Genomic DNA, 20,159 nt, shown 5'->3' with positions numbered 1-20,159 from the left:
CCCTAGGCCCCCTATATATAGTGGGGGGGATGGAGGACCTCTTACCTTGGCCTTTGGTGCCTCCCTCTCCCTCTCCAACACCTCCTCCATAGAGCTTGGCGAAGCCCTGCCGGAGTACTGCAGCTCCATCACCACCACGCCGTCGTGCTGCTGCTGGAGCCATCTTCCTCAACCTCTCCTTCCTCCTTGCTGGATCAAGAAGAAGGAGACGTCACGCTGACCGTACGTGTGTTGAACGCGGAGGTGCCGTCCGTTCGGCGCTAGGATCTCCGGTGATTTGGATCACGTCGAGTACGACTCCCTCATCCCCGTTCTTTGAACGCTTCCGCTCGCGATCTACAAAGGTATGTGGATGGATCCGATCACTCTTTGCTAGATGAACTCATAGATGGATCTTGGTGAAACCGTAGGAAAATTTTTGTTTTCTGCAACGTTCCCCAACAGTGGTATCATGAGCTAGGTCTATGCGTAGTTCTCTTTGCACGAGTAGAACACAATTTGGTGTGGGCGTAGATGTTGTCAACTTTCTTGCCGCTACTAGTCTTATCTTGCTTCAGCGGTATTGTGGGATGAAGCGGCCCGGACCAACCTTACACGTACGCTTACGTGAGACCGGTTCCACCGACTAACATGCACTAGTTGCATAAGGTGGTTGGCGGGTGTCTGTCTCTCCCACTTTAGTTGGAGCGGATTCGATGAAAAGGGTCCTTATGAAGGGTAAATAGAAGTTGACAAATCACGTTGTGGCTTTCACGTAGGTAAGAAAACGTTCTTGCTAGAACCCTATTGCAGCCACGTAAAACTTGCAACAACAATTAGAGGACGTCTAACTTGTTTTTGCAGCAAGTGTTCTGTGATGTGATATGGCCAAAGTTGTGATGAATGATATATATGTGATGTATGAGATCATGTTCTTGTAATAGGAATCACAACTTGCATGTCGATGAGTATGACAACCGGCAGGAGCCATAGGAGTTGTCTTTATTTTTGTATGACCTGCGTGTCATTGAGAAACGCCATGTAAATTACTTTACTTTATTGCTAAACGTGTTAGCCATAGTAGTAGAAGTAATAGTTGGCGAGCAACTTCATGGAGACACGATGATGGAGATCATGGTGTCATGCCGGTGACAAGATGATCATGGAGCCCCAAGATGGAGATCAAAGGAGCTATGTGATATTGGCCATATCATGTCACTATTATTATTTGATTGCATGTGATGTTTATCATGTTTTGTACATCTTGTTTACTTAGAACGACGGTAGTAAATAAGATGATCCCTCATAATAATTTCAAGAAGGTGTTCCCCCTAACTGTGCACCGTTGCGACAGTTCGTTGTTTTGAAGCACCACGTGATGATCGGGTGTGATAGATTCCAACGTTCACATACAACGGGTGTAAGACAGATTTACACATGCAAACACTTAGGTTGACTTGACGAGCCTAGCATGTACAGACATGGCCTCGGAACACAGAAGACCGAAAGGTCGAGCATGAGTCGTATAGAAGATACGATCAACATGAAGATGTTCACCGACGTCGACTAGTTCGTCTCACGTGATGATCGGACACGGCCTAGTCAACTCGGATCATGTTATACTTAGATGACTGGAGGGATGTCTATCTGAATGGGAGTTCATTGAATAATTTGATCAGATGAACTTAATTATCATGAACTTAGTCTAAAATCTTTACAATATGTCTTGTAGATCAAATGGCCAATGTTGTCCTCAACTTCAACGCGTTCCTAGAGAAAACCAAGCTGAAAGACGATGGCAGCAACTATACGGACTGGGTCCGGAACCTAAGGATCATCCTCATAGCTGCCAAGAAAGATTATGTCCTAGAAGCACCACTAGGTGACGCACCCGTCCCACAGAACCAAGACGTGATGAACGCTTGGCAGACACGTGTTGATGATTACTCCCTTGTTCAGTGCGGCATGCTTTACAGCTTAGAACCGGGGCTCCAAAAACGTTTTGAGAGACACGGAGTATATGAGATGTTCATGTTGGGGAACGTAGTAATTTCAAAAAAATTCCTACGCACACGCAAGATCATGGTGATGCATAGCAACGAGAGGGGAGAGTATGATCTACGTACCCTTGTAGATCGCAACGGAAGCGTTGACACAACGTAGAGGAAGTAGTCGTACGTCTTCCCGATCCGACCGATCCAAGCACCGTTACTCCGGCACCTCCGAGTTCTTAGCACACGTACAGCTCGATGACGCTCCCAAGGCTCCGATCCAGCAAAGCTTCGGGGATGAATTCCGTCAGCACAATGGCGTGGTGATGATGATGATGTTCTACCGACGCAGGGCTTCGCCTAAGCACTACAACGATATGACCGAGGTGGAATATGGTGGAGGGGGGCACCGCACACGGCTAAGGAACGATCACGAAGATCAACTTGTGTGTTCTAGGGTGCTCCCTTGCCTCCGTATATAAAGGATCCAAGGGGGGGGTGCGGCCGGCCCTAGAGGAGGCGCGCAGGAGGAGTCCTACTCCTACCGGGAGTAGGACTCCCCTCCCTTTCCTTGTCCAAGTAGGAGAGACGGAAGGAGAGAAGGAAAGGGGGGCGCCGCCCCTCCCTCCTTGTCCAATTCGGACTAGGGGGAGAGGGGGCGCGCGGCCTGCCCTGGCAGCCCCTTCCTCTTCTCCACTTTAGGCCCATGAGGCCCATTAACCCCCCGGGGGGTTCCGGTAACCCCCCGGTGCTCCGGTTTTATCCGAAACTTCCCCGGAACACTTTCGGTGTCCGAATATAGTCATCCAATATATCAATCTTTATGTCTCGACCATTTCGAGACTCCTCGTCATGTCCGTGATCACATCCGGGACTCCGAACTAACTTCGGTACATCAAAATGCATAAACTCATAATAACTGTCATCGTAACTTTAAGCATGCGGACCCTACAGTTCGAGAACAATGTAGACATGACCGAGACACATCTCCGGTCAATAACCAATAGCGGGACCTAGATGCCCATATTGGCTCCTACATATTCTACGAAGATCTTTATCGGTCAGACCGCATAACAACATACGCTGTTCCCTTTGTCATCGGTATGTTACTTGCCCGAGATTCGATCGTCGGTATCCAATACCTAGTTCAATCTCGTCACCGGCAAGTCTCTTTACTCGTTCCGTAATACATCATCTCACAACTAACACATTAGTTGCAATGCTTGCAAGGCTTATGTGATGTGCATTACCGAGAGGGCCCAGAGATACCTCTCCGACAATCGGAGTGACAAATCCTAATCTCGAAATACGCCAACCCAACATGTACCTTTGGAGACACCTATAGAGCTCCTTTATAATCACCCAGTTACATTGTGACGTTTGGTAGCACACAAAGTGTTCCTCCGGCAAACGGGAGTTGCATAATCTCATAGTCATAGGAACATGTATAAGTCATGAAGAAAGCAATAGCAACATACTAAACGATCGGGTGCTAAGCTAGTGGAATGGGTCATGTCAATCAGATCATTCAACTAATGATGTGATCTCGTTAATCAAATAACAACTTCTTTGTCTATGGTTAGGAAACATAACCATCTTTGATTAACGAGCTAGTCAAGTAGAGGCATACTAGTGACACTCTGTTTGTCTATGTATTCACACATGTATTATGTTTCCGGTTAATACAATTCTAGCATGAATAATAAACATTTATCATGATATAAGGAAATAAATAATAACTTTATTATTGCCTCTAGGGCATATTTCCTTCAGTTCGAAGAGCTGAAAATGGTTTTCCAAGCTCATGCCTGGGTCGAGAGATATGAAGTCTCCGACAAGTTTTTCAGCTGTAAGATGGAGGAAAATAGTTCTGTCAGTGAGCACATACTCACAATGTCTGGGTTACATAACCGCTTGACTCAGCTGGGAGTTAATCTCCCGGATGACGCAGTCATTGACAGAATCCTTCAGTCGCTTCCACCAAGCTACAAGAGCTTTGTGATGAACTTCAATATGCAGGGGATGGAAAAGACCATTCCTGAATTATTTGCAATGCTGAAATCAGCAGAGGTAGAAGTCAAAAAGGAACATCAAGTGTTGATGGTGAATAAAACCACTAAGTTCAAGAAAGGCAAGGGTAAGAAGAACTTCAAGAAGGACGGCAAGGGAGTTGCCGCGCCCGGTAAGCAAGCTACCGGGAAGAAGCCAAAGAATGGACCCAAGCCCGAGACTGAGTGCTTTTATTGCAAGGGAAGTGGTCACTGGAAGCGGAACTGCCCCAAATACTTAGCGGACAAGAAGGCCGGAAAAACAAAAGGTATATGTGATATACATGTAATTGATGTGTACCTTACCAGTACTCGTAGTAGCTCCTGGGTATTTGATACCGGTGCAGTTGCTCACATTTGTAACTCAAAGCAGGAGCTGCGGAATAAGCGGAGACTGGCGAAGGACGAGGTGACGATGCGCGTCGGGAATGGTTCCAAGGTCGATGTGATCGCCGTCGGCACGCTACCTCTACATTTACCTACGGGATTAGTTTTAAACCTCAATAATTGTTATTTAGTGCCAGCTTTGAGCATGAACATTGTGTCGGGATCTCGTTTAATTCGAGATGGCTACTCATTTAAATCCGAGAATAATGGTTGTTCTATTTATATGAGAGATATGTTTTATGGTCATGCTCCGATGGTGAATGGTTTATTCTTAATGAATCTCGAGCGTAATGCTACACATGTTCATAGTGTGAATACCAAAAGATGTAAGGTTGATAATGATAGTCCCACATACTTGTGGCACTGCCGCCTTGGTCACATAGGTGTCAAACGCATGAAGAAGCTCCATGCAGATGGACTTTTAGAGTCTCTTGATTATGAATCATTTGACACATGCGAACCATGCCTCATGGGTAAAATGACCAAGACTCCGTTCTCAGGAACAATGGAGCGAGCAACCAACTTATTGGAAATCATACATACTGATGTGTGTGGTCCAATGAGCGTTGAGGCTCGCGGTGGCTATCGTTATGTTCTCACCCTCACTGATGACTTGAGTAGATATGGGTATGTCTACTTAATGAAACACAAGTCTGAAACCTTTGAAAAGTTCAAGGAATTTCAGAGTGAGGTTGAGAATCAACGTGACAGAAAAATCAAGTTTTTGCGATCAGATCATGGAGGAGAATACTTTGAGTCACGAATTTGGCACACACTTAAGAAAATGTGGAATAGTTTCACAACTCACGCTGCCTGGAACACCTCAGCGTAATGGTGTGTCCGAACGTCGTAATCGCACTCTATTAGATATGGTGCGATCTATGATGTCTCTTACCGATTTACCGCTATCTTTTTGGGGCTATGCTTTAGAGACTGCCGCATTCACTTTAAATAGGGCTCCGTCGAAATCTGTTGAGACGACACCGTATGAATTATGGTTTGGGAAGAAACCTAAGCTGTCGTTTCTAAAAGTTTGGGGATGCGATGCTTATGTCAAGAAACTTCAACCTGAAAAGCTCGAACCCAAGTCGGAAAAATGTGTCTTCATAGGATACCCTAAAGAAACTATTGGGTATACCTTCTACCTCAGATCTGAAGGCAAGATCTTTGTTGCCAAGAATGGATCCTTTCTAGAGAAAGAGTTTCTCTCGAAAGAAGTAAGTGGGAGGAAAGTAGAACTTGATGAAGTATTACCTCTTGAACCGGAAAATGGGCAACTCAAGAAAATGTTCCTGAGGTGCCTGCACCGACTAGAGAGGAAGTTAATCATGATGATCATGAAACTTCAGATCAAGTTGCTACTGAACTTCGTAGGTCCACAAGGACACGTTCCGCACCAGAGTGGTACGGCAACCCTGTCTTGGAAATCATGTTGTTAGACAACGGTGAACCTTCAAACTATGAAGAAGCGATGGCGGGCCCGGATTCCGACAAATGGCTAGAAGCCATGAAATCTGAGATAGGATCCATGTATGAAAACAAAGTATGGACTTTGACTGACTTGCCCGTTGAGAGGCGAGCCATAGAAAATAAATGGATCTTTAAGAAGAAGACAGACGCGGATGGTAATGTGACCATCTATAAAGCTCGGCTTGTCGCTAAGGGTTATCGACAAGTTCAAGGGGTTGACTACGATGAGACTTTCTCACCGGTAGCGAAGCTAAAGTCCGTCCGAATCATGTTAGCAATTGCCGCATTCTATGATTATGAGATATGGCAAATGGACGTCAAAACGGCATTCCTTAATGGTTTCCTTAAGGAAGAATTGTATATGATGCAGCCGGAAGGTTTTGTCGATCCTAAGAATGCTGACAAGGTGTGCAAGCTCCAACGCTCGATTTATGGGCTGGTGCAAGCATCTCGGAGTTGGAACATTCGCTTTGATGAGATGATCAAAGCGTTTGGGTTTACGCAGACTTATGGAGAAGCCTGCGTTTACAAGAAAGTGAGTGGGAGCTCTGTAGCATTTCTCATATTATATGTAGATGTCATACTTTTGATGGGAAATGATATAGAACTCTTGGACAGCATTAAGGCCTACTTGAATAAGAGTTTTTCAATGAAGGACCTTGGAGAAGCTGCATATATATTAGGCATCAAGATCTATAGAGATAGATCAAGACGCCTCATAGGTCTTTCACAAAGCACATACCTTGATAAGATATTGAAGAAATTCAATATGGATCAGTCTAAGAAGGGGTTCTTGCCTGTGTTACAAGGTGTGAAATTGAGCTCAGCTCAATGTCCGACCACGGCAGAAGATATAGAAGAGATGAGTGTCATCCCCTATGCCTCAGCCATAGGTTCTATTATGTATGCCATGCTGTGTACCAGACCTGATGTAAACCTTGCCGTAAGTTTGGTAGGAAGGTACCAAAGTAATCCCGGCAAGGAACACTGGACAGCGGTCAAGAATATCCTGAAGTACCTGAAAAGGACTAAGGAAATGTTTCTCGTTTATGGAGGTGACGAAGAGCTCGTCGTAAAGGGTTACGTCGACGCTAGCTTCGACACAGATCTGGATGACTCCAAGTCACAAACCGGATACGTGTATATTTTGAATGGTGGGGCAGTAAGCCGGTGCAGTTGCAAGCAGAGCGTCGTGGCGGGATCTACATGTGAAGCGGAGTACATGGCAGCCTCGGAGGCAGCACATGAAGCAATTTGGGTGAAGGAGTTCATCACCGACCTAGAAGTCATACCCAATGCGTCGGGGCCAATCAAACTCTTCTGTGACAACACTGGAGCTATTGCACTTGCCAAGGAGCCCAGGTTTCACAAGAAGACCAGGCACATCAAGCGTCGTTTCAACTCCATTCGTGAAAATGTTCAAGATGGAGACATAGATATTTGTAAAGTACATACGGACCTGAATGTAGCAGATCCGTTGACTAAACCTCTCCCTAGAGCAAAACATGATCAACACCAGAATTCCATGGGTGTTCGATTCATCACAATGTAACTAGATTATTGACTCTAGTGCAAGTGGGAGACTGTTGAAAATATGCCCTAGAGGCAATAATAAAAGCATTATTATTATATTTCCTTGTTCATGATAATTGTCTTTATCCATGCTATAATTGTGTTATCCGGAAATCGTAATACATGTGTGAATAATAGACACCAACATGTCCCTAGTAAGCCTCTAGTTGACTAGCTCGTTGATCAACAGATAGTCATGGTTTCCTGACTATGGACATTGGATGTCATTGATAACGAGATCACATCATTAGGAGAATGATGTGATGGACAAGACCCAATCCTAAACATAGCATAAGATCGTATAGTTCGTTTGCTAGAGTTTTTCCAATGTCAAGTATCCTTTCCTTAGACCATGAGATCGTGTAACTCCCGGATACCGTAGGAGTGCTTTGGGTGTACCAAACGTCACAACGTAACTGGGTGACTATAAAGGTATACTACGGGTATCTCCGAAAGTGTCTGTTGGGTTGACACGGATCAAGACTGGGATTTGTCACTCCGTATGATGGAGAGGTATCACTGGGCCCACTCCGTAATGCATCATCATTATGAGCTCAAAGTGACCAAGTGTCTGGTCACGGGATCATGCATTACGGTATGAGTAAAGTGACTTGCCGGTAACGAGATTGAATAAGGTATTGGGATACCGACGATCGAATCTCGGGCAAGTAGCATACCGATTGACAAAGGGAATTGTATACGGGGTCGCTTGAATCCTCGACATCGTGGTTCATCCGATGAGATCATCGAGGAGCATGTGGGAGCCAACATGGGTATCCAGATCCCGCTGTTGGTTATTGACCGGAGAGTAATCTCGGTCATGTCTACATGTCTCCCGAACCCGTAGGGTCTACACACTTAAGGTTCGGTGACGCTAGGGTTGTAGGGATATGTATATGTAGTAACCCGAATGTTGTTCGGAGTCCCGGATGAGATCCCGGACGTCACGAGGAGTTCCAGAATGGTCCGGAGGTAAAGAATTATATATAGGAAGTGCTATTTCGGTCATCGGGACAAGTTTCGGGGTCACCGGTATTGTACCGGGACCACCGGAAGGGTCCCGGGGGTCCACTGGGTGGGGCCACCTATCCCGAAGGGCCCCATGGGCTGAAGTGGGAAGGGATCCAGCCCAAAGTGGGCTGGGGCGCCACTTCCCCTAGGGCCCATGCGCCTAGGGTGGGGGAAACCCTAAAGGGGGGGCGCCCCCTTGCTTGGGGGGCAAGCCCCCACCCCTTGGCCGCCGCCCCCCTAGGAGATTGCATCTCCTAGGGCCGGCGCCCCCCCTAGGCCCCCCTATATATAGTGGGAGGGATGGAGGACCTCTTACCTTGGCCTTTGGTGCCTCCCTCTCCCTCTCCAACACCTCCTCCTCCTCCATAGAGCTTGGCGAAGCCCTGTCGGAGTACTGCAGCTCCATCACCACCACGCCGTCGTGCTGCTGCTGGAGCCATCTTCCTCAACCTCTCCTTCCCCCTTGCTGGATCAAGTAGAAGGAGACGTCACGCTGACCGTACGTGTGTTGAACGCGGAGGTGCCGTCCGTTCGGCGCTAGGATCTCCGGTGATTTGGATCACGTCGAGTACGACTCCCTCATCCCCATTCTTTGAACGCTTCCGCTCGCGATCTACAAAGGTATGTGGATGGATCCGATCACTCGTTGCTAGATGAACTCATAGATGGATCTTGGTGAAACCGTAGGAAAATTTTTGTTTTCTGCAACGTTCCCCAACAGGAGACCCGCGTGATATATATTGATAGGAGAGGTTGATACATGATGCGGCAGCACAAAGGGCTAACCGAAAGGAGAAGATTACATGAAGGTTTAGAGAGATAAAGAGATAAAGGAGAATAAATGATATCTCTAACCTCCTAACAATATCTCCTAATGTTTATATAAAAGAGAATACGTGACATGCCACTTATACATGCGTGACATGTCGGTATTGCATGTCTAACACGCCCCCTTAATCTGAACTTCTGCAGTTGAGATTATGTTTAAACTCTTCGAATGGTCTTGTAGCCAAAGCTTTTGTAAATCCATCTGCAACTTGATCTTTTGAAGGAATAAACCGAATTTCCAACTCCTTGCTTGCAACTCTTTCTCTCACAAAGTGATAGTCGATCTCAATGTATTTTGTCCTTGCATGAAACACAGGATTAGCAGAAAGATATGTGGAACCAAGATTATCACACCAAAGACATGGTGTTTGAGCATGTATTCCAAGTTCCTTGAGCATGGCCTTAACCCAAATGATATCAGCTGTTGCATTAGCTAGTGCTTTGTACTCTGCCTCGGTACTAGATCGTGACAATATTGCTTGCTTCTTGGCACACCAAGAAATAAGATTAGGTCCAAAGAAAACTGCAAAACCACCAGTGGACTGTCTGTCATCCAAGCATCTTGCCCAATTAGAATCAGAAAAAGCACTGACAAGAGTAGAGGATGACTTGCTGAAAGTGATTCCAACGCTCAAGGTGCTCTTTACATATCGCAGAATTCACTTAGCAGTAGTCCAATGAACTGAGGCAGGTGCATGCAGAAACTGACAAACCTTATTAACGGCAAAATAAATATCAGGCCGTGTAAGTGTTAAGTACTGAAGTGCTCCAACCAAACTTTTGTACTTGGTGCCATCCTCTTGATTCAGGAGTACACCCTCTGCAAGAGATAATCTTTCTGCACTGGAAAGTGGAGTCGGGGATGGTTTACAGTCTCGCATCCCAGCCTTGCTCAAAAGATCAGTTGCATATTTTTCCTACGAAAGATGTAGACCACCTTCACTGTTTTGCTTCACCTCAATACCAAGAAAGAAGTGAAGATCTTCAAGATCCTTGAGAGCAAAATCTGAGTGCAAATCTTGCAACAAAGCTGTGACTGCCTTATCAGAGGAACTGGTGACAATAATATCATCGACATAGATAAGCACAAAAATGATAGTGTGTGACTTCTTGTGAATAAACAGTGATGTATCTGACTCGGAAGGAACAAAACCAAGGGCTTGCAGTTTAGCACTCAAGCGAGAATACCATGCTCTAGGGGCTTGCTTGAGACCATAGAGGGACTTATCAAGCTTGCAAATGTGAAACGGTTTGTGTTTATCTTCATACCCAGGAGGCTGTTTCATGTAAACTTCCTCTTTCAAAACACCATGGAGGAACGCATTCTGTACATCTAGCTAAGAAAGGCTCCAATCTCTGGACACAGCAACAAACAAGACAAGACGAATGGTGGTAGCTTTAACAACAGGACTGAAAGTGTCCTCATAGTCAAGTTCATACCTCTGCTTAAAACCCTTAGCAACGAGTTTGGCTTTGTAGAGATCAATGGTGCCGTCTGCCCAACGTTTGATGCGATACACCCATTTACAATCAATGATGTTTTGACATGGCTGATAAGGAACAAGGTGCCAAGTTTTATTGTTCTGCAGAGCACGAAACTCCTCATCCATAGCATGCTTCCACCGGGGATCAGCAAGAGCGTCGGCAACATTACGAGGTTCACCTATGGAATCAAAGGAAGCAGCTAAACCATACTTTGTTTTATAATTAACCAGCTGAATTGCTCCTGCCTGCAGACGTGTACGAGGCAGCAGCGAAGGAGCCGCAGATGATCCTGACGAAGGCGCAGACTGCGACGGGTGAGATCCCAGCGATCCCGAGGGCGCGGAGCCGCTTGGCAGAGCGGGATCCTTTGGGGCAGCGGTCGTGGAAGGAACAGCAGGCGCGGCCACAGAGGATCCAGGCAGATCGGCCACGGGGACAGCGCCGCACCCACCCGATGCAGCCGCAGGGGGCCGCCTGGAGTAGACCTGCGAGACCGGCGTGTACCGCCTGGTCAGGCTGCCCCCTACAGCTGATTGGCGTGCCTCGCCTGGGGGAACCGGCTCGATGGGCAGGCGCAACATGGCAGGGCGGGGCTGGCTCGGTGGGTTGGTGAGCGGCTTGCCCGAGCCCAGCGGTGATCCCGAGCCCAGCAGCGATCCCGAGGAGGATGCGGTCGGGCTTGACAAAGTCAGGGACGCTGATCCCGATGAGGATTCCCTTGGATCGCTTGTGTCCTCTTCTGTTTCTGCAAATACATTATTTTCTACGTCGTTTTCTGCTGAAATACAAAACTCGGGTGCAACAGGAGATGGATTAGTCAAAGTTGAGTCAGTACAATTATCATTACCCTCACACAGAACGTCGGAGAGATGAGGAGGAAGGAGAATGATTTCCTTTCGGAGAAGGGCGCCAGCATTTGGATGGAGTTTTGCAAAAAGGAATTGAGTTTCATCGAACACAACATCACGTGAGATATAAACACGTCCGGTGGAAACATCTAAACACTTGACACCCTTATGTTGAGCACTATACCCAAGAAAAACACATTGCTTAGACCGTAAACTAAGCTTACGAGTGTTATAGGGACGAAGGTTTGGCCAACAGGCACACCAAAAAACGTGAAGTGTTGTGTAATCTGGTGTGACATGAAGGAGACGTTCAGTGGGTGTTTCATTAGAGATAGTGCGACTAGGCCACATGTTAATGAAATGCACGGCAGAGAGAAAGGCTTCGTCCCAAAATTTTAGTGGCATTGAATCAGAAGCTAAGATAGCAAGACCTACTTCAACGATGTGCCTATGTTTGTGTTCAGCAGAGCCATTCTGTTGGTGCGCATGTGGGCAAGAGACGTGATGCGAGATACCTATCTTTTGAAAGAAAGAATTTAGTTTCTCATACTCACACCCCCCAGTCTGACTGCACAGAAATGATTTTGTTGTCAAACTTGCGTTCAACGAGAGCTTGAAAATTGTAGAAAACTTGGAACACATCAGCACGTTTCTTAAGAAGATATATCCATGTATACTTGCTGTAATCATCAATAAAGCTCACATAATAAGAATGTCTGCCGACAGAGGTGGGGGCAGGACCCCATACATCAGAAAAAATAAGCTGCAAAGGCTTAGTGGATACACTAGTGGACACAGGATATGGCAACTGATGACTTTTTGCTCGTTGACATGAATCACAAATGGTTTCTAAGTTCCTCTCACCAACAACTGGTAGTTTATTTCTACTAAGAATCTGATGAACGGTAGAAAAAGAGGGATGGCCTAAGCGATTGTGCCACCTTTCAGCAGAAAGCTTGATGGCACCATACACTTTCTTATTGTACTGGCAATACTTGGGAAGCAAAGCATAGAGGCCTTCAACATAGACACCCCTATGGAGAACTCTATTCGTGACCTGATCCTTGATCAAAAAGAAGAACACATTATTGTCAAGAGCAATACGATGGTCAGATAGCAAAGTCTTGGAAGCATTTGGAACATATAGGATGTCATTGATTTCAAGATTTTTGTGTGGGGTTTTGATAAAAGATTGACCAACATGACTTATCTCCATACCTGCACCGTTTGCTACAGTGTAGACTTGATCATGGCCACAATATTTCTCCTGCATAGTCAGCCTGTCCAACTCGCCAGTAATGTGGTTGGTGGCACCCGTGTCCATGTACCAGTTGGTGTCAACGCCATAAGACACGTCGGCTGCAGCTGCAACTTTCTTTTTCTGGGAATTCTTGTCATCGGCGTAGCGCCAATCATAGTCTTTTGCAATATCGTTTGTTTTTTTGCATATTTGACATTTATTTTCATACCCTTCATACCCTTGGGAGGGGCGCCGATTGTTGTTGCCGGAGTGCCGGTTGTAGCCGCCGCCACCAGAGGAGTTCTGGTTCAGATGATAGTGACCACCACCACCAGAACCCGACCCCTGGTAGCCCCCGTTGTTTTGGTGGAAGCCATAGCCGCCACCCTGGTAGCCGCCGCCTCCGCCCGCCATGTGATAGCCACTAGGAGCGCCACCGCCAGGTCCACCACCGGCAGCGTTGTAGTCGCCGCCGCCGCTGCTGCCACCACCGCGAGGACCACCACCCCCGCCTTTGCGGTAGCCATCGTTGCTGCCACCAGAACGACCCCATGAGGCAATGTTTGCGGATGACTTGAAGCCACCATTACCATCGCCATGGAACATCTCCATGCGTTGATCGAAGTTCGACACGAGGAAGAAGAGGCCGTCAACGGTGATGGGCTCGGTGCGGATGTCTAGCGTGGAGATGATAGGTTGATAATCCATGTCAAGCCCGGTGATGATGAAGGAGATGAGCTCCCCTTCTCCAAGGGGTTTGCCCGCTGCGGTGAGCTCATCGGAGAGGGAGCGCATGTGGCCAAAATAGGCGGAGGCTGACATGGATCCCTTCTGGGCGTTGGTGAGAGCAGAACGAAGGTTGTTGGCGCGGGATAGCGAGACGACAGAGAACATCGTGGCCAAGGCAGTCCAGATCGCATGAGAGGACTCAAGCGAGGCAACTTGGATGAGGACTTCCTTGGACAAATTGCGTAGGAGATACGCAACGATCAGTTGATCCTGGACAAGCGAGGTGGCATAGGCAGGGTTAGGGATGACCTGATCCTTGCCATCCTTGTCTTTGGTTGTGAGGATTTTGGAAGGCTCCGCGGTGGTGCCATCGATGTAGCCATAGAGGCCAGCGCCCAGTATTTGGGATCGAGCTTGAGCTTTCCAAAGAACGTAGTTCGTCCGGGTAAGCGGCTCAGATGTGTTGTAGTTGAGGGTGGGGGAGATGGCGGTGTTGGAGGAAGACATGATGGGAGGGGAATGGGTGGCGGGCTGAAGGGAAAGCTTAGGTTGGGGATGACCCGGGCTCAGATGTGTTGTAGTTGAGGGTGGAGGAGATGGCGGTGTTGGAGGAAGACATGATGGGAGGGGATGGGTGGCGGGCTGAAGGGAAAGCTTAGGTTGGGGACGATGGAGATGGGCGGCTGTCGAGAGGTAGGAGGTGCAAGCTAGATGCAATCGGAAGAGCCTGCTCTGTATACCATGTGGAGAATGATGGAAGCGTCTCAATCTCCGTACATGGAGACCTGCATGATATATATTGATAGGAGAGGTTGATACATGATCCGGCAGCACAAAGGGCTAACCGAAAGGAGAAGATTACAGGGAGGTTTAGAGAGATAAAGAGATAAAAGAGAATAAATGATATCTCTAACCTCCTAACAATATCTCCTAATGTTTATATAAAAGAGAATACGTGACATGCCACTTATACATGCGTGACATGTCAGTATTGCATGTCTAACAGTACGTATGTAGCTAGTCTAGTATCTCTTCTGCTATGAGTATTTTACTACCATGTTCAAATTGTTGAGAACAATTTCCATGATGCACATCATACTATGACTGAAAATGTGTGGACATACCCGGGAAAAAACTCAACTTACAAAAAAAAAGGGTTAACAGGATTACACAATGTTTAGCAATGTGAATATTTGCTCTCAGGATTCAATGCAAGCCAGATACTCTCTTTTTTTTGCGGGGTGCAAGCCAGATACTCTCTTTTGTAAAAGATTCGTTCTTTAAGAATACAAGACAAATGTTTACTGCAACAGGTAACAAATTTAGCATATACGGAGCAACATGAAAAAATATGTGTTGCTATTTACAAATTATTCATATCTACAACAAATGTTTAGTCACACTGAATACTTTACTATGGTAGAGGACGGCCAGTTGCAGTTGCTTCGTGGTTTAATCAGCGGTCGCCGCCATCATGTTCATAACCGTAAAATTGGCTGTCGGAATTTGGCAGTTCTGCTGAAATGAAACAAACGCTCTGTCATGGCATGGAACAAAAGGAAGATCTTAGATTCACCCCTAATTGTAACTTTGAAGGAGCCGGCATTTCAATAATTTGGTACTCACGAGTTATGCATACAAGGTCTAGCTATTCTGTAGGTATAAACACTAATTTGCTATCATCTTATCTTAGTTTCGAAGTCTGAAAGAATTCTTACTGGAAAGGACTTTTGTCGGAGCTTAATTGTCAACAGAGGTAATCTCACAACAGAAGTAACTTAAATAGTATCACATACCGATGTTAGCTTGCACGAAGTCCTGCTCTGTCAGATGTGCTTGTAGTTCTAGCAATTCCTCTGACTGCAAGAACAAACGTAATCATGACATAGAAAAGGGAAGAAAAGAAACTTCCATAAAATCGTTTGTGAAGATATTTGTTCTGTTCTTAAGAATGATTCCCATGATATATTTAAAAACGTACTTCAAATGGACTTAACCCACTGAAGATGTCAGCCTGCACATTGTTAACTGACGAGGTTCCCAGACTAACTCCATCTGAGGAAGTCCCAGCGACACCTTCAGCACCCAACAATGCATAATGGAGAAGTGATTTGAGAATTATTGATCTAGAAGACTGCATATAAATTAGAAAAACTGGGCGTAGCAAGCACACCTGCTACAGGATAAGAAGTAACAGGAGCAACAGTTGTCGAGAAGCTGAAGTGTCCATTCTGTTGGCCAGTTAGACTTGCAGCTGTGAATGTGATTGGGTCATCCTCTGGAACCTACCATCCAGGAAACATTTCAGGCTGTCAATGAAAAACTGTGGGATGGAATTGTTGATTGTGCCATATGTAACTTTATAACTTACTGGTACAGGAATGTGGGACGGAATAGTTGGCTCTGCTGAAAATGATCCCTGTCCCTGATCATTTATGAAATTTCCCTGGGCCAGATAGTAAGGAGTTCCTACAGCAAGTTGATCCCCAAAACTACCAGAATTCATAAGGCATATAAAATATAAAAATTCTTGCGACGAAGCAGCAATTACAGTATGGAGGATGTGTGATACAAAATTATGCAGGTGTTTAATATTGACCTTGATGCACAGTCTGTCCATAAGTGGGCTGTGAAAACGGCAGTGTTTCTTGGTTTGAAGGACCGGCATCATTGTTTGACAGGACTGCGGCCCGTGAGAACCCATTCAATGGGCGTCGATCACCAAATTCTGCAATAAGTTGAATTTAGAGAAACATGTACCGCAACAAAGATCAGCGATGGAACTAATTAAAAATCACCATGTTGTGCGGCCATGCTATTAGGATATTGCCATGTTGTTCTAGCTTGTACAGAAGGACCTGCATCATTGTTCAGAGGCATTGCACGGACAGGGCGGCCATCATTCATGAAGTAATCAGGGGTAAGACCACCTGAGCTCTCCCGCTCGTCAAACTTCTTATACGCAGATTTTTTCCAATTGTTCACTTTATGCTGTAACAGAATTTTTCAAGGTAATTGCCAGCACTATTATTTTAGTGAGTATCAACTGGCTAACTATGATAGAAGTGGAACAGTATTAGATTTAATACCTGTGGAAACTGATTGACGTTGTTGACACTGTAAGGAACATAGTTATCAGTCATCTTACCGACAAGATCATAGAAATCATTGAATAAGATTTCACAATTATCCTCTGGAACCCAATAGGAATAGATCTCATCCCCAGGAACAGACGTGTTGGCATGTTTAATCATGGTATTCCAATCCCCTTTTTTCATGCCAGTAAGCTAATTGCCACAAATTGAGAGTTATCTTATCAGTTAATGAAATGCTACCAGATATTATAGTGCATGTTAATACATTTAGCAGTGCATATCCAAAAAAGTCGTAACTCCTAAGAGATGCTGGATATCTTATTTCAGCAATGATCAACTATTAACTAATATCTATTGCAGGTAATTTGAAACGCTGAAGACTGTAGAAGTATAATTATGACTATATTTACCTTTTGGAGAACAGATTCATCCCTGTGATACTGACGCATCAAGTGCTTCACTGTAGTGATATTTTTCTCAACAAGGATAGCACAATGTTTTCCCTTTAGAGAAATTTTCTCCAAACAATGTACCGCTTCTTCTTTAGACGGAGGATAACTCTTTTTATTTACTGAAAGTAAACAAAATTGTAGGATGTGTTAAGATAAGATTGCTAAGATGCAATTGCTTCATTCTGGCTACCACTGCATCTGATGATAATGGCATTGAGAAAAGGATTAATGTACATGGTAAACAATAAATCGATTTACCATGCTTAGTATTAATCTACGACCTAATAGTCAACTCTAAATAAGATCTGTATTGACCAAAGAAAAGTGCAATCCCAAATCCAAGTCACAGTATTAAGTATAGTTTTGTCAGATTCGAAGTACCGCTAGACGAGGCGGTTAGCCTCTGCCTAGCACCTAGGAGGTCATACAGTTTTGACTGACAGTGTGTATTTGGGATATTATATGCCTATAGATATTAATTTACAGAAATTTTGTGACGCAACAAGCCATTCCCTTTTAAAAGCAGAACATTTAGTGCTAAGACTTCATATTTTCAGATGAAATAATGCTTTTTATGATATAATGTTTCAGATGAAATAATGTCTGCCAATCCCAAATATGTTTCAGATGAAATAATGTCACTGCACAAGGCCATAAAATTTTATGGAAGATATGATATGTGTTTAACATTTTTTTAAACTTAAATTAGCCTGGCAGCCACTTAAAGGACGAGCTTGTTCTTCGGCTAACTATGGAAAACAATAAAATGTTCTTCGGCCCTCCCTGGTTCCACCATGAATGAGCAAATTACAGTGTATTAAATTTTCCAATGCAATATAGTTAATATACTCACATTCACTTCGGCGGTCTTTGACGACAAAAGGATCAGTGATTGCTTCCTGAACTCTGGTAGTAAGAACCTGCCTTTTCACTCGTGCTGTCAATCTTAACTTTTTCCCATGGGAGCTCTCTGGAAAAACGAAGGAACCAAGAGAGGACTCGCCATTTGTTAGACTAACAGTTGACAACACTAACTCTTTCCCTTTATGCATATATATCTGCTTGTTGAACTCCTCTTTGGTGAAGTCCGCTTGCCCTTGCTCAGTAAAGAAATCAGCATGGACTGCTAAAATCTCAATTTGCAATTTAGAAAGGTCTCCCTGCATGATTTGCCTATCATTTTCAAATATGGCTACCTTAGCGTTTCCTCCATTCTGCCATTGTACTGAACATCCAGTGAAAAGTGTATATATTGGTCTGTCAACATCGACAAAGCGCAGCTTGACTCCAGTGATGCCTCCAGTTTCAGGAAAACCATCTGATATCTGCCTATATTTTTTAAAATAAGATGAGAGTGAGGCAGTGACAAGAGGAAGTTTCCAGATTATGTTGAAATAAAATACTTGGTTTGACAGTAAGGATCATGACATGAATCAAAGAACATGTAGGGCGAGAAAAATAAAATGGCAGATACCTAGGAGGTTCATCAATGCCATTAGGAAGTGAAGCTGCTTGTCTTCCTTGTACCTATAGCATGACATAGCCAAAAGTAGTTAGGATAGAGTGCAGGTACAGATAAACAAAATATACTTATTACACAGATAAAGATCCAGATTCTAACCTCTGTCTGTACAGTTGATCGAATCGTATCTTGCATGGATACCATCAAAGATCTTTGGATACAAAACAAGAGATAACATTAATTAACTAAACAAAGGATGCATTTGATCCATCACATCCACAACATTCCAAAGTGGAATACTCAATGAATAGACTCATAGAGACAATTTCCATACATTTAGGAAGAACAAATCCATGACTCATGAATATAACTTGATAACCTGAACCTGAAATAGTGCTATGCTTATCAAGTACTATATGTTTCCAAAAATATGAGCTGTTATGTTGCCAACAGCAATCTTGCCAATTAGACATAGCGATGGCTGTTTATTTGTTTATTTGTTTATTTCTTATCAGAGGATAAAATTGGCAGTTCCCAGAAAGCAAACCAGGACTTCAGTTATTACTCTCCTTAAGTTTCCTGAAATGTGTCATTTCCTATATTCGGACATCTCAATTCTGGCATAGACACATGTGCTTGCAAAATACAAATATTATGTACGTACCTGTGAAGAGCATGAAACTGCTCTTCCAACATCCTCTGGAGCAGGTTGGGGAGCCCGAGGAGAAGCCTCTCCATGGAGCCAAGCCGCGCGACGAGCACCATGAGCAGCATAAACAGTTTGGCCATATCCAGTTGCGCCTGTCGCACCGAAACAATTCAAAACCCACCAAACTTCGTCAGTTATCGCTCGCCACAGCACCAAACGCACGCACAGTAAGGAGGAATAGGATATAGAAATAAAGAAGTTGGAAATGCGGAGCCTCACCTGGCGAACCATCTGCGCCATCTGGCCGACGGTGACCGCGCTCGCCCTCCTCCTCTCCCTGCGGCGAAGCGGGCAGGCGCGGCCGGTGAGTTCAAATCAAGGAAGGAAGCGAGAGAAGGAGGCGAACGGCTAGCCGGCTGGGTAGGGGAGGGTTGGAGAGATACTGACAGCCACATCATGACGAGCACCGTCCGGCGCAGCCGCTTCCTCGGGGACCGCGGCGCCTCCTGCTCCGGCGGGGCGGCCTCCAGCGGCCGCTTCTGCGCCATCACGCGCTTCCGCGGGGTGGGTGGGGGCGCTGCGGCGGTGTGGCGGAGCGGCAGAGGAGAGAGTGGGGAATGGCGATGGCGTCGGTGTGTCTGGGGGTTCTGCGGGTTTGGCTGCTTCTATATATAAAAAATGGAGGGAAGAGGAGAAAAGGGACGCGCGCTCGCGGGCCGCTCGGGGCTCGGCTGCGAGACGAGACCGAACCGCGTTGCGTGCGAGGGTGGGGGACTGCTCGGGCCGGCCCGGCTGCCTCCGCCCCGCCATGGAAGCGGAGATCACCAACGCGCTAGCTCCACCAAAAGATTCCACTCAAGTTTATTCTTTCTTTTTCTTTTCATTTCAGTTTAATATACTACTAATTGACAAG

At 45.5% G+C, this 20,159-nt stretch overlaps 2 protein-coding genes and 1 pseudogene across 3 annotated transcripts; all 3 read right to left on the bottom strand.

Annotated features, from left to right (window-relative positions):
• Positions 1–10,623: 10,623 nt before the first annotated feature.
• LOC147973055 (uncharacterized) lies at positions 10,624–14,095 on the bottom strand. The gene is made up of 2 exons (XM_087524555.1): positions 12,838–14,095; positions 10,624–11,549 (listed from the first exon to the last, which is right to left on the bottom strand). The coding sequence occupies exons 1-2, from the start codon at positions 14,093–14,095 to the stop codon at positions 10,624–10,626; spliced, it is 2,184 nt and encodes a 727-aa protein (XP_087380681.1).
• LOC125511844 (small nucleolar RNA Z247) lies at positions 13,522–13,615 on the bottom strand (annotated as a pseudogene).
• Positions 14,096–14,844: 749 nt separating the features above from the next.
• Positions 14,845–19,916, bottom strand: LOC125510777 (calmodulin-binding protein 60 D). 2 transcript variants are annotated; one of them, XM_048676039.2, is made up of 15 exons: positions 19,694–19,916; positions 19,526–19,583; positions 19,262–19,398; positions 18,757–18,808; positions 18,610–18,662; positions 17,989–18,464; positions 17,094–17,254; positions 16,678–16,875; positions 16,387–16,579; positions 16,188–16,316; positions 15,960–16,057; positions 15,762–15,873; positions 15,570–15,664; positions 15,385–15,448; positions 14,845–15,106 (listed from the first exon to the last, which is right to left on the bottom strand). In XM_048676039.2, the coding sequence occupies exons 1-15, from the start codon at positions 19,792–19,794 to the stop codon at positions 15,045–15,047; spliced, it is 1,989 nt and encodes a 662-aa protein (XP_048531996.1). In that variant the 5' UTR covers positions 19,795–19,916; the 3' UTR covers positions 14,845–15,044. The 2 variants fall into 2 exon arrangements, with proteins under 2 accessions (XP_048531996.1, XP_048531997.1); XM_048676040.2 differs by having other exon boundaries at positions 14,845–15,103.
• Positions 19,917–20,159: the final 243 nt, after the last annotated feature.

Source organism: Triticum urartu, chromosome 5A (assembly GCF_056163025.1).
Source record: "Triticum urartu cultivar PI428250 chromosome 5A, HENAU_Tu73, whole genome shotgun sequence".
Taxonomy (NCBI): Eukaryota; Viridiplantae; Streptophyta; class Magnoliopsida; order Poales; family Poaceae; genus Triticum; species Triticum urartu.
This window is presented reverse-complemented; position numbering and strand designations above follow the sequence as displayed.